This window comes from Amblyomma americanum, chromosome 7 (genome assembly GCF_052857255.1).
Source record: "Amblyomma americanum isolate KBUSLIRL-KWMA chromosome 7, ASM5285725v1, whole genome shotgun sequence".
NCBI lineage: Eukaryota > Metazoa > Arthropoda > Arachnida > Ixodida > Ixodidae > Amblyomma > Amblyomma americanum.
The window spans coordinates 123049366-123062450 of record NC_135503.1 but is presented as its reverse complement, the minus strand read 5'-3'; the positions used below and the strand labels follow the sequence as shown (position 1 = coordinate 123062450).

At 45.9% G+C, this 13085-nt stretch overlaps 1 protein-coding gene across 1 annotated transcript in view; it reads left to right on the top strand.

The window, feature by feature from the left end:
• Nucleotides 1-11029, top strand: part of LOC144099527 (sodium-coupled monocarboxylate transporter 1-like) — a 185563-nt gene extending 174534 nt beyond the window's left edge. The window contains exons 14-15 of the mRNA XM_077632897.1: nt 7379-7479; nt 10872-11029. Coding sequence (XP_077489023.1) covers nt 7379-7479; nt 10872-10952 — 182 coding nt within the window. The 3' untranslated portion in view covers nt 10953-11029. The remainder of the gene's footprint in view (nt 1-7378; nt 7480-10871) is intronic.
• The last annotated feature ends 2056 nt before the right edge of the window (nt 11030-13085 follow it).

Genomic DNA, 13085 nt, shown 5'->3' with positions numbered 1-13085 from the left:
CTTGCAATGTACGGCTCTGGCCCAGCCTCTGGCGCAGGTGGCGGATTGCACACATTGTTCGCATTTCCGCACGCAAGGATACCTAAGTGCACCTCATAAATTTTTTTCGTTATCTTCTAAAGGGTGTTTTTGGTTCTTGTTTTGCACCTAGTTTATCACCGACTGGTATATCTGTGAATTTTGGTTGCTGCATCTGTTTTACTGATTTTATTGCTGCGCAGCTGTGCGTCTATCAATGTCATCGAGGTGTGTAACACTAACAAAGTTTACAATATTCATCACGGGTGTCGCCACCATTCGTAAACTCTCAATTTTGGACCAAAAAGGCCACTGTTTCTAAAACATCAATTCAATGGAAAGTTTCCCAACTGGCAACATGAACTGAAATAGCATAAACACTTTAGGTCGTTGGTATAGCATCACTGAGAAAATAGCGCACTCAAGACAACGGACAAGGAGGACCGAACAACACAATCGTGTGCTCGCAGGTGGGCGTTTGTTCAAAAAACGCATAATTATGAAAGAAAGATGAAAAGCACAAACAAATAAAATCATTCACACAGTCGCATCAGGATAAGTATTCATGCAAGTGCGCGAAGATTAGAAAACTTCCTTTCCTGCAGGGCCACCATTGGGTCAGCAACACTCGTGTGCTTATTCTTATGGATATGATAGACCTCTGAAACCTGTCTATTTAGTTGATTTTGACGCCGAAACTAGATTGCAGTTTGATGAAGCAAAAGGTTGCAACCATTACATATCGACCACTGCTTAGTGTTGCAACCACTACATTTCGAACAGCGCTTAGCAACATTGGGTGATGGCGGCTTTTTGAAGGAAAAAAATTCCTCTTCCAGGTGCACATTAAGGAAACAGCCAGTTTGACCGATGTAGCTCCGGCCACAAGAGAAAATAATGTCATACACCACTCCTTTTGCACACCTGACATAGCGGTCCCCACGATTCACGTTGCGCCGTTTCCTTTTACCTTGCAAGTCGCTTCTGGAGCACGCGGCAATCTTCGCACAAATACTGATAACTTTTTGAGGGCAGAAAAGTGAACAGTAACATGATATCTGTTGCCCAATCTTTTTAGTTGATGCGAAAACCGATGAACATACGGAATAAATCCGACATTTTTTCTTTTTCTACTCCTCCTCCGAACCCTTAGGAAGGGACGTATTGATATCTTTAAAATTTTTAGGCACCTTGCTAGAAGCTAGAGATGCAGCTATGATGTAGAGGTAGAGCACCCGCCTCGCGTGCAACAGGACCGGGGCTCGAATCCTGGAGTCATGCACTTCTTCACTGGGTTTAAGAAAAAATACGCGTGTCGATGGAATTGCATAACCAGGCCTGGGGTGCGACCCGATCTCGGTGACCAGAACCGACAACGCACTCCCTCACCAGAACAGGATTTGGCCACCCTGGTGTAGTACATGGCCACAACCTTCTATGAACAAACCAAGCAACCCTCGGCCCTCAATACCCAGCGGCTGCGGAGCAACTGATCATGGCGGCGGTCAGACCTTTGACGCAGCGCAGGGTGCTAAGAATTTCTGGCTCCGGGCAGGCCGCCATTGGAATTTGAATCTGGCAACGTTTAACGCTTGAACTTTATGTAGTGAGGCTAGCCTAGTAGTGCTGTTCGAGAAACTAGCGGGAATTATATTGGATATGTCATAAGGCTTAGTGAAGATAGGAGGCCGGTGGGGCGTATATAGTACAAAAGGACGGACACACACTGTGATATCGCGAATTAGCGGATTGACGAGAACTAGGTGGGGGATTCCTCATTAATCACGATATAGCTGTCAAGGTAGAGGAGTTGTATAGTATTGACGACGGGTAGCAACTACTTTAATTAGGCTCAATAGGAGGTACAAGCTGAAAGTGTTGCAGGCCTACACGCCTGCATCCAGCCATGATGACCAGACTATTGAAGTCTTCTATGAAGACATGGAATCGGCAATGAATAAAGTAAAATAATACAACACTTTACTGAAGGGTGACTTGAATGCGAAGGTGGGCAAGAAGCAGGCTGGCGACCACGCGGTAGGCGACTACGGGAAATGTTCTAGAAGTAGCAGGGGAGTTATTAGTCGAATTCGCTGATGGGGCGGGGGGGGGAATAATGTACGGATCATGAATACCTTCTTCCGCAAACGAGATAACAGGAAGTAGACCTGAAAGAGGCCCAATGATGAGACAAAAAATGAAATCCACTTCGTACTATGTGCTCAACCAGACATCGTTCAGGGTGTGGCCGTCCTCGGAAAGTTGCGCTGTAGCGACCACAGAATGGTAAGGTCTCTAATAAGCATAGACGCGAAGAGAGAACGGAAGAAGCCAGTTAAGATGAGGTGCATTAAGGAGTTTGCAGTAAGAGCGAAAGTACAGGAATTCAGGATATCGCTGCAGAACACATATTCGGCATTCACTTAGGAAGACGATCTTGATGTTCATTCAATGAATGATAATCTGACAGCTATCATTACGGAGTGTGTAGTAGAAGTAGGTGGTAGGGCGGTTCGACAAGACACCGACGAGCTATATCAGGGGAAGAAAGATCTGATTAAGAAACGCCAAAGCATGAGGCCGTCTAACCCTACCAACAGAATAGAACAGACAGAGCTATCGAAGTAAATAAATAGGCGCAAAATAGCCGACATAACGAAATTTAATTTGGAGAGAATCGGGCATGCTCTAAAGAACGGAGGTAACCTAAAAGCGGTGAAGAGGAAGATAGGCATAGGCATAAACCAGATGTATACGTTAAAGACAAGGAGGGCAAAGTCATTACCAATATGAATAAAACAGTTACAGTAACTGAAGAGCTCTTCACAAATCTGTACAGTAGCCAATGGAATCAGACATTTAATGAGAGAGACAGTAGCGCACAGCAATGTGTAATCCGCCAGTAACGAAAGACGAAGTAAAGAAAGCCTTAGGAGCAATGCAAGAGGGAAAAACAGCTGGGGAGGATCAGGTGAAAGCAGATCTGTTGAAGGACAGAGGGGAGATCGTGCTAGAAAAACAAGCCACCCATTATACACAATGCCTAATGACCTCGAGCGTTCCAGAAGCTTGGAAGAATGCAAACATTATCTTAATTCGTAAGGAAAGAGACGCCAAGGACTTCAAAATTACAGACCGATCAGCTTGCTGTCAGTTTACTACAAGGTAATTACTAAGGCAATCGCTAATATTGTAAGGCCGACCTTAGAGTTTACTAGACCAAATGATCAGGCAGACATTCCTAAAAGAGATTCTACAATATATAATATTGACACTATCAATCAAGTGATAGAGAAATGCGCAGAATATAATCAACCTCTATATATAGCCTTCATTTATTACGGGAAAGCATTCGACTCAGTAGAAACCTCAGCAGTCATACAGGCATTGCGTAATCAGGGTGTCGAAGAGCCATACGTGCAAACACTGGAAGATATATATAGCAACTACGCAGATACTATAGTCGTCTCTAAAGCCAGAAATAAATTTCCAATAAGAAAGGGCGTCAGGCAAGGAGACACGATCTTGCCAATGCTGTTCACCGCCTGTTTGCAGGAAGTATTCCGAGTCCTGAATTGAGAGTAGTTGGGAATAAGATTAAATAGAGAATGCCTAAATAATCTGCTATTCGCTGATGACATTGCCTTGACGAGTCACTGACGAGGTGAACTGCAAATCATGATGAATGAGTTAAACAGGCAAAGCAGAATGGTGGGTCTAAAAATTAACACGCAGAAAACCAAAGTAATATTCAGCACTGTAGCAAGGAAACAGCAGTTCACAATTGGCAGCGAGGGGCTGGAAGTGGTAAAAGAATACGTCTACCTAGGGCGGGTAGTGACAGCTGATCCGAATCATGAGAAGGAAATAACAAGAAGGATAAGAATAAAGTGGAGCGCATATCGCAGGTTGTCTGAGATCATGAAAGGCAGTTTACCAATATCTCTCAAGAGAAAAGTGTGCAAAAGCTGCATCTTACCGGTACTCACCTACGGGGCAGAACCGTGGAGGGTAAGGAAAAGGGTTCAGCTCAAGTTAAGCACAACGCAGCGAGCCATGGAAAGATAGGTGTAACGTAATTATAGGTGTAACGTTAAGAGACCGGAAGCAGGCAGATTGGGTGAGGGAACGAACGCGGGTTTTTGACATCCTCGTCGAAATCAAGAGGAATAAATAGGCTTGGGCTGGGCAGGTAATGCGAAGGCAAGATAACGGCTGGTCCTTAAGAGTAACGGAGTGGATCCCAAGAAAAGGCAAGCGTTGCAGGCGGCGGAAGAAGGTTAGGTGGGCGGATGAGATTAGGAGGTTTGCACACATAAGGTGGGCGCAGCTGGCAAAAAACAAGGTTAATTGGAGTGACATTTCAAAGGCCTTTGCCCTACAGTGGATGTAGTCAGGCTGATCGTGATGATGCTAGAGGTTAAAGACAACACAGTAAGCGCTTGTGTTGTTTGGTCTTCCTTGTCCGGTGTCCTTAGTGTGCTTCTTTTTCTAGGATGGCAACATGAAATAGACTTTCCTGGGATGAATGACGCTCGTCGTTAATTCGTGCCGTATTTTTGCGCTAGCATTTAATGTATTGGTTTAATTACTAACATATCCTTGGCATTGTATAAGCTATTTTCCACAGCTTCGCAGCATTGTGCTGAAGACCGAAATAACGACTTGTGCGGTGTGATTTCAGATTGCCGTTTCCTTTTCCCACGCACTGTAATGCGTCATGAGGTGCAGCCAAAAAAAGATGCGGTCTTTGTCCTGATTGGTGTCGCGTTTTGTCTACTTCAGCAGGCAGTTGAGCGTTGAAAAAGTACCGCCACTGCTGATGGCATCTCATGTCGCACCCACACCCACTTTGCCCTGAGAAGCTTGAACGCTCTCTCGACTAACTTGAATAATTACGCCATCATTACAAAAGTTAGCACAAAATATTTAACTGCAAGTTTCCTACGTTCAACTCCTTCAAGCTGGTCGGATTCTGAAACATTTTTTAGTTCCTGGTTTATGCTTATGGGGTGTGACGTACCGAAGTGACTCAGGCTATGAGGACGCCGTAGTGAAGGACACCGGAATTTTCGACCGCCTATGATTCTCTAACGTGCACTGATATCGCACAGCACATGGCCTCTATCACTTCGCCTCAGTCGAAATTCCACCGCTGCGGGCGGCCTTTTTAGTTGCTGTTGTGTGGCGCTCAATGAAAATTATAACGTTTGAACTTATTGACAGAAGGATTTACGAGTCCTTATGTGATATTCTTCAGTGTACTCGGTTGAGAAGTCACCTTCAATATAAACGTTGTTTATAAGCGCCGTCTTGTCTTCGAGGAAAGCACCATATATTCTTGTTTTCTATATTTACGATGTGTACCCCGGCTGACTGCTGCCCTGCACCCCTTTGCTAAAGACATTTATCAGCAGCCATCTACAGTCGGTTGAAACTAATTGTGCACTGTCCGTCTACATCTGTGACCACCATCTTAAAAATTCCTGCGATGGAAAAATACTCTATTAAAGCTGTACTTGTGATTTGAACAGTGATTTTCATATGCAAAAATGGTTATGCTAATTTGAGAGCAATGTTGATACCTTTGTCTCAATCTCCTGTAATTTATTAGAAGGCAATAAAGCAAATTATGTGCCACGCGTTGTCGGTCCGGCTGCTCATTCGTGAACTTTCATCAAATTATAGCAGTCTTCAACATCCGTATTGACCCCGTAGTTTTGATTTCATTACCATTGAAAAACGCCTACTTACATCGCGTAAACTTACAAGTAATATTTTTTAAATTTTTATTCTCAGATAACAGTGCCTAATTGCTCAAGCAACTGCTTTTTCCCTCAATCAACTGTTGGCAGGCTAATATTTGTGCTACTGAATTTGTTTTCTCTAATGAAAGCTTTCCGCGTGCTGACTTATTCAACGATGCACTTGTCAGACAAAGCGGCACGTCAGCATACACGTTAAAAACGGTTCCCGTAAAAACCTATGTTAGGCTCTATTTCAGCACGCTGTAGCGCGACAATAATGAAGAATTTTGTTGTTAAGTCATGAAGGCCCGAACGGTGAAAGAGTGCCATGGCTAACTTGATTTCGTTTGTGTGTGTGCACGACTTTGGTGTAAAAAGCACATCTTCTGATGAATTTCACCCCAGAATATCTGAACAGCAGGCAAGAGCAAATCTTCTATCAATTGGGAAGCCGGTTGGAACCCGAGGAGACTTGCGATCAGCCTCATCATTAATAATACTGACCTCACGAATAAAAATGCTCAAAGGGTCGCTTAAGCTGCTCCTGAACCCGAAACTATAGGAATGTGAAAACATTAAACTATTTTCTATATGACATGATTGTTTCACTTCAGAATTCATAATCATCTTATTATTAATGGGAATTATAATGTCGGCACAAAATTTTGAGCCATCGTACAAAATAGTATACCAGGCAGATTTTCTACCTGATGTGTGTGCTAAAGCTTCAAAAATTTCACAACGATTTTAAAATACCATTTCTCATCATTCGGAGTAGTTTTCTTGTAGCAGTGTGCAAAAATTATTTGTTTTTCTCGCAGAATCACAACGTAGTCAATGGGTTCAAAATCTGAAAATGGCCTCCAGAGAATGCTGGTCGATATCTTTGAACGATCAAAATGCGCAAAAACGAACGCAGACACGACAAACTTTCCACAGGGAAAGTTTAGAACCTCTTGAGCCTACTCCAGCACGAACTAGCTTTTACACTATACACAAGAGTACCGCTTAAAGAACGTCATCCTACATGTAGGACGCTACGAATATACGTGTTTAGGGCGCGACGCGGTAGCGATGACAAGTGCTGCTACCGGTGGAGCTTGTGCGGCCCAGGTTGCTCTTCCCTAACAAATTGTCGTGACCAATCATTATTTTTACTGCCACATGGTCGCCTGATCTAAGTGGCCCAACGAGATTACGAAGCAGCCAGTTGCTCTGACGGCTGCTGCTGCGAAGCTTTAAACACTCGACAACGCGGGCGCCAACGCCGGACCATTTTTTTTCGGACATATGGGCACTAACGCTCTCTTGTTAAAACAAATTTAAGTCCGTGTAGTACACCTGTTTATTTAGACAAAGTTTCCTTGACAATGACATTACACTGGTCTGGTCCGCAACAGCGGTTATAACCGAAGAGGTCTGCAATCGGACTTGCCAAGTCATTTGATTTCTTTAAACAGGCAGTCCGTTTCCAAATAACATATTTTTTTACCAGTGACAGAGAGCCTGGACTTAGTGCCCTGAACTCGGCGCTTCTTTTCAATGCCATGCCGCCTTCTCAGTTTAAAATCACGGGTACATTCACGACCACCTCACCACTCTTGACTCTACAGGGGAGTACAGAAAGCGCACGGCGGACATCACTCATTTGAACATCTACTTCGTTAGGCTCTGGCGAATGCTCGGCGTTCTGCCTCTGGAGAAAAGGAAAAAGGTTTGTATCACTCTCTCAAAGCAATTTTTTTATACTAGGTGGCAATTTAAAATGAAAATTGAAAGGTCGATTAGTCTCCGTAACGCGAGATTTAGCGACAGCTGCTAAGGTATTTATATTTGGCGATATGTTGAGGTAAATAATACCAGATCCACCTCATATCAGCATAGTTCTGGAGCGCTCGTTTTATATTTCCTCACATACTCAGATTTCCGACCAGTTCTACTCTCCCAGTCCGCTGCTGTAGGCGCGGACCACCGGTGACCCTCTACTAGGCAGATCGACGGCGGTACACATTCTTTCCTTCTCGCCATACTATCCCTCCTGCTTCCGCGATAGCCTCCGTCCGGATGCTTCCTTTGTTAACCACTCGCGAATTCCTACGTTCTAGCCATAAAATCCTCCTTTCAAGGTAGCCCTCCTCCTAGGGTAAGCCATTGTAAGGCGTAACCACCCTCCGGTTAAACTTCCTGACGCTGTCGCAGTAGCATCTTCCTTCCACGGTAACCATCTTTCTGCTTCCAGGGTAGCCACCCCCGGATGGTACCCGTGGCAACCGTCGAACGGATGCTCCTTCTTTGCTCTCACCGCATGCTCCTCTTTCCACGCTAACCCCAGGCTCCGAAGACATGCACTCTTGCCGCACCCTTCTACTTTCCTGATTAGCACCATCCGCGCGGTTCCCGTGGTATATATAGCCACATTCCCGTTACGCCTGCCTATGCTGCATAATACGCTCCTCCTTTTACAGCAACCCTCCTCCTACCTTCACTGTGACCATGCTCCCAGTGGTTCCTATGGCTACGCACCCACCGGTTACGGCGGCACCTACGACTGATTATACAACTACTACTTCCATGTGAAACACAGTAACGGGCGTTGAACAACTGTCGCTGTAAAAAGATGCTAACTTGGTTTAAATTTAATTTAGCCCTGAGGTTACACTGGGGGCTTCGTTGGGCGCCAACAAAGAGACTGAATGCTTTAATTGTTTTGATTAATATTGGAAACCGTTAATTAACTTCCATTATTTTTATTTTTAGGGGCATGTTGTAGTTATAGATAACGAGGTAATCTTCCAAACAGGCTAGCGGGAGAACGTACTCGTCCTAAAAACTCAACCGAATTTAACGGGAGAAAAAAATTAGTACAGCAAGCTTTCCGGTTTAGCGCGTGAGTCAGGGAAAACTGATTGCCATTAGCTGCCTAGTGGTATAAAGTCGCAGGCCTATCTTGTGCTTCAAAAGCGAATGCCCGGCTGTGCGTCACACAGGCCCGTTCTGGCGTCTTACGCTCTCGTGCATACTTGGCCATCTTCCGCTTGCCGTCTTCGGTTTGATTGCGTTCACTGTGCACATCACGACGCCTCGCTTGGACATGCACAATAGTTCAGCTTGATTATGCAGAAACCGTGTTCGCTGCAACGCTGCACTTAACCTGACTCAATGGCGAACCGGCTGCTACAGCACGATGAAAACAAAGGGCAAATGATGCGTAGAAATTCCGCGGCGAGATTGCCTCGTAGCGACCCCTTCAAAGGAAAACTACAGACCAACTACCGACGGCCGGCACGCAGCTTCCCCTTTACCCAGCCAACCCCAGAACCCCCTGAAGAAATCTAGTGGCTCTACCGTGACCACCTTTCCGCGCCGTTCACTGGCTTCGCCGTGCACCCTCCTTTATCGCTCTCCCTTGGGCGCAGCCGACTGCAATTGTTGGCCTGGTCCACTCTTCCTCTGTAGGTGGTGCTAGAACACTTATCGGCGGCCACCGGCAGTAAACAGGATTTCTTCGTCTCCCGCTCGGCGGCCGCACGGTCGTTGGGCTGAAGAGTAGGTTTGCCGGTACATCCCTGTATTCTATCGCGCAATGCTGCTGAAAATGGCTACAATGAAGCTAAAACCGCTGTTATTGTAGAAAATTTCTATTGCTGAGCGTTTCAACGCTTTTACACAGCGGCTGCGAGCGCCTGTGACGTAGATCTCTTCACCCTACGCTTTGCGTCACTGTGGTGACGTCACCTGAGGATGTTATTACAGACACTGCACATCCTAATTATAATTCTCAGTAATTGATGATGATGACGGGTTTTTTATGGCGCAAGGGCATCTATGGCCAAGGAGAGCCATGGCACAAGGTATTTTCGATTTCTCGAGGTGGGGTCAGAGACCCATTTCCCAAGCATTTTACCCTAAATTGGCCGAGCACCAGGCAGGGGAAAGCTTGTACCCATTGTATTACCGGTGGGTACCCGGCGGCACTGGGGATCGAGCCCCGCACCTCCCGCATGCGAGGCGGATGCTCAACCACTTGGCCACCGCTGCGGTTAATTCTCAGTAATTACCATGCGCACTAAATAAGGCATACTGGAGTGACATTTTACACATCTATAAGTCACACATACACACGAATCGGATGCTTCAAGTACAGTGCACATTGAGAACATTCGCTTTAATTTCAAATATTTATGTAATTAATAAATAGCGTATTCATAATTATGTACGCATGAGTCTGTGTCTCTAAGGCACTGCACAAAGTGAAAGACAGAATAGGATTCACTAGGTCCACCTGAATCCAGCTTGAACAACCGAGATCTGTGGCACATGAGGAGCGTGCTTCCCTTGCATTCCGAAGGTCTTGAGCTCAATACCAACCGCAACTAAACTGAACCCTATTGCCTTTCCAGCTCAGTTGCTCTTATATGGATCCGGGATCATTCCTAAAAAATTGGCCGTAAATCCGACCAATCGCTGACTTATCCCATAATTAAAATTTCTTTACTTCCACCGTAATTTTTCGATCACGGCCAACTATACCTGCACGCCAGCCCAGGAATTTAACACCGTAGCAGTAAAGTGCAGATAACTGGTTAACGACTACAACAGGAACAATCAGGAATGCCAAGTCAGGCTAGGCTGAGAGGATACGTCAGCTAATCGCAAACATGTATTTTACCGTAGAAAGAGCTTTTATAAGCTGAAATGTACACGTACACGTGGCGCCACCGCTAGAATATTTACGCAACGGTGACCACTGAAGAATTCACGAACTGGAGCTATTTTTCCGTCTCGATAGAGAAAATTCCGTCGAAATACACGGAAAGCAGCGCTGCTAGCATAGCCGACAGTGCGAATCATCTTGTAATTATAACCGCGCAAAAGAGACAACGGTGATAAAAGGTAAGTCGCAAACGCAATAAGCTGGAGCATTCGCCTCTCATTCTGCGCGTTCATTTACGAAGCACGTGGTTCACAGACTTCTGTCCACGACTGTGCACAAAAAATTGATTTTATTCAAATCAAATGTTCGACACCCTTTCACGGCCATAACAGAGAGTGCAGTGAGTCTTGCCAGCTGCATTATACTGAAATGAGGCATTTTTATTTTTCTAGGGGATGCCAGAAACCCACCAAGAAGAAAACACTTTTGCTTTGATGCAAGATCTGGATCCAAGTCGGGAAAGTGCCATCTGAACACTGAGAACGCAAACATAACTTTGAAGTGAAAAACATACACGGCTACCCTAAGTAAATACATTACTTGAATGTCAGGTCGTGGCATTTCCTGTGTGCTCTTCTTGTTCGACGCTAGCACACTGAGATCAGTTACCCTGGTGGTAGCCAGACGAAAATTCCGAAGTTTGTGTTTTAGCTTCCTTTCGACGAAAGGCTGTAAGAGTGACCTATCTAGGCCCAAGACTCCTTATAGAGACAAGATACCTTCGGAGCCACAAGCGAGAACTTCACCCACAGCACAGCACCGACATTCGTGGCTGTCTTCTACGCTGGGAAGACGTTTTGCTTCGATGGTTGCTCCCCGTGTCGCATTCATTTTACTGTACCGCGCCGTGGCCTCCGCAGTACTATACTCCCATCGGGCGTTCGTGCCCCTTTTGTCCCGCTGCTTTCTCCGAAGTGCGCACTGCACACTTGCACTGGACCTTCTGCTCTTTGCATGCTCCTATGTGGAGACACCTGCTTCGTGCGGACCGTGGGATGTGAAAGATTGGTTGGGAGGAACCATGACCGGACAGTGCAGGACTTCCCTAAGAGAGTTCAGCGTGTATTTATATCTGTAGCACACTACTTTCGCAGCGAGAGCTACACTGGGCTACCGCTCGAGCTTTTCGCGGTGGCTGGGAGAAGCAAGTTGTGCGCATGCGTCGTTACCATGACAACCAGAGAGGAGCAACAGATGCGGCGTGCGCTTCGCCGTCACCGCGGCCGGGCACCCGCTCCACTTCAAAGCCGCGCGCTTCATCACCGCGCGCCGCTCTATCACACGAACCGCACGTCGCCTGAGCAGAATTGCGTATAAAAGGTGGAGCTGTAATGAGCGGCTGTATCAAGCGTTTGACATGAATGCAGAGAAGGAGAGTCCAGCCGCTGCTAAACGGCGGTATACACAAGAGAAGATTAACTCTTCCAATCCTGAGGTTGTCACCTGGCACTTGGCTACTCAACAAAGAGAGAATGAGCGTAAGAAGGCGAAGAGAGCCAAGGAGACGCCCGCACAGAGAGAGGAACGGCTTGCCAAACGGAGATGCCAGACTGGCGAGCGTAACAGACCGCGCATAGCCACCGAGATGGAGCCCAAATGTATCTCATTGCTAAACAAACAGTTACCACAGCAAGCTCAGCAAGGTAAACGTACCTATCGCTACGTATATCCTGGCATAGTCGAGCTAAGCCACTGCCATGTTTTTGCCAAAATGCATGCTCCCGCTATAAGAAAAAGTGAGCCTTATAGCACTGCGCAGTGTAATGCATAACGGTCATTAATATTTTTACCTGTAATAATATTTATAATCGGTATTTATAAGATGATCATTACTCTTTCTTGGGAGGGGGGGGGGGGGGCTGAGACCTCTCCAACCGTGGTTATTCGGTGGTGATGAAATAGGCGACGGTGATGCAGATGACGAAGAAATATATAGACACAAAATGCGCAAAGGCAAACTGCAAGTTATAGAGGAAGACACAAGAAAAAAGAAAATTGAAACTTGAAGGAAAAAAATATTTCACAACATGAAGAACTCTACGGAACCTTATTTTTAGCCAAAGCCTGTCTACTGTAAAATTACGTGCTAAGCACGGAGACTGTCCAGGGACAGCTGTTTGATGCTTTTGCATCCCATTTCAGATGTTTCGTTAATAGAAGAAATTGAGGCGGTCATTCCCGATGACCGGCTCCAGGCTGCCATAAACCAATGAAGTTCTTAAACAGCCCCTGAGGGTTAGAAAATATCCTGAACACAGAGGCCTCGTGGTGAAAAAGCAAACAACGACAAGATATTACAATCCTCTTTTTACACGTTTGTTTCTTCTTTTCTACTCTGCCCGCTGCCCTGGTTTCTGGAATGAATCCACTGCCCTATATTATCCTCACGCGCTGAACACTTACCGCACACATTTCCTTTCGACGCTCTCTCGACAGCTGTCAGCGTATTTTTAGGTATGAGGCTTATGGCAACCAGACACGTTGGCTAATTTCTCACCTTGGCGGGGACGGCTGCGGCGGAGGGGGAAGCCACAGTAACATGGCGGGATCGTATTCCGTCGGGCACGAGAGACGTTCCGGGAGGCCACAAAAGAAAGGGGGAAGTT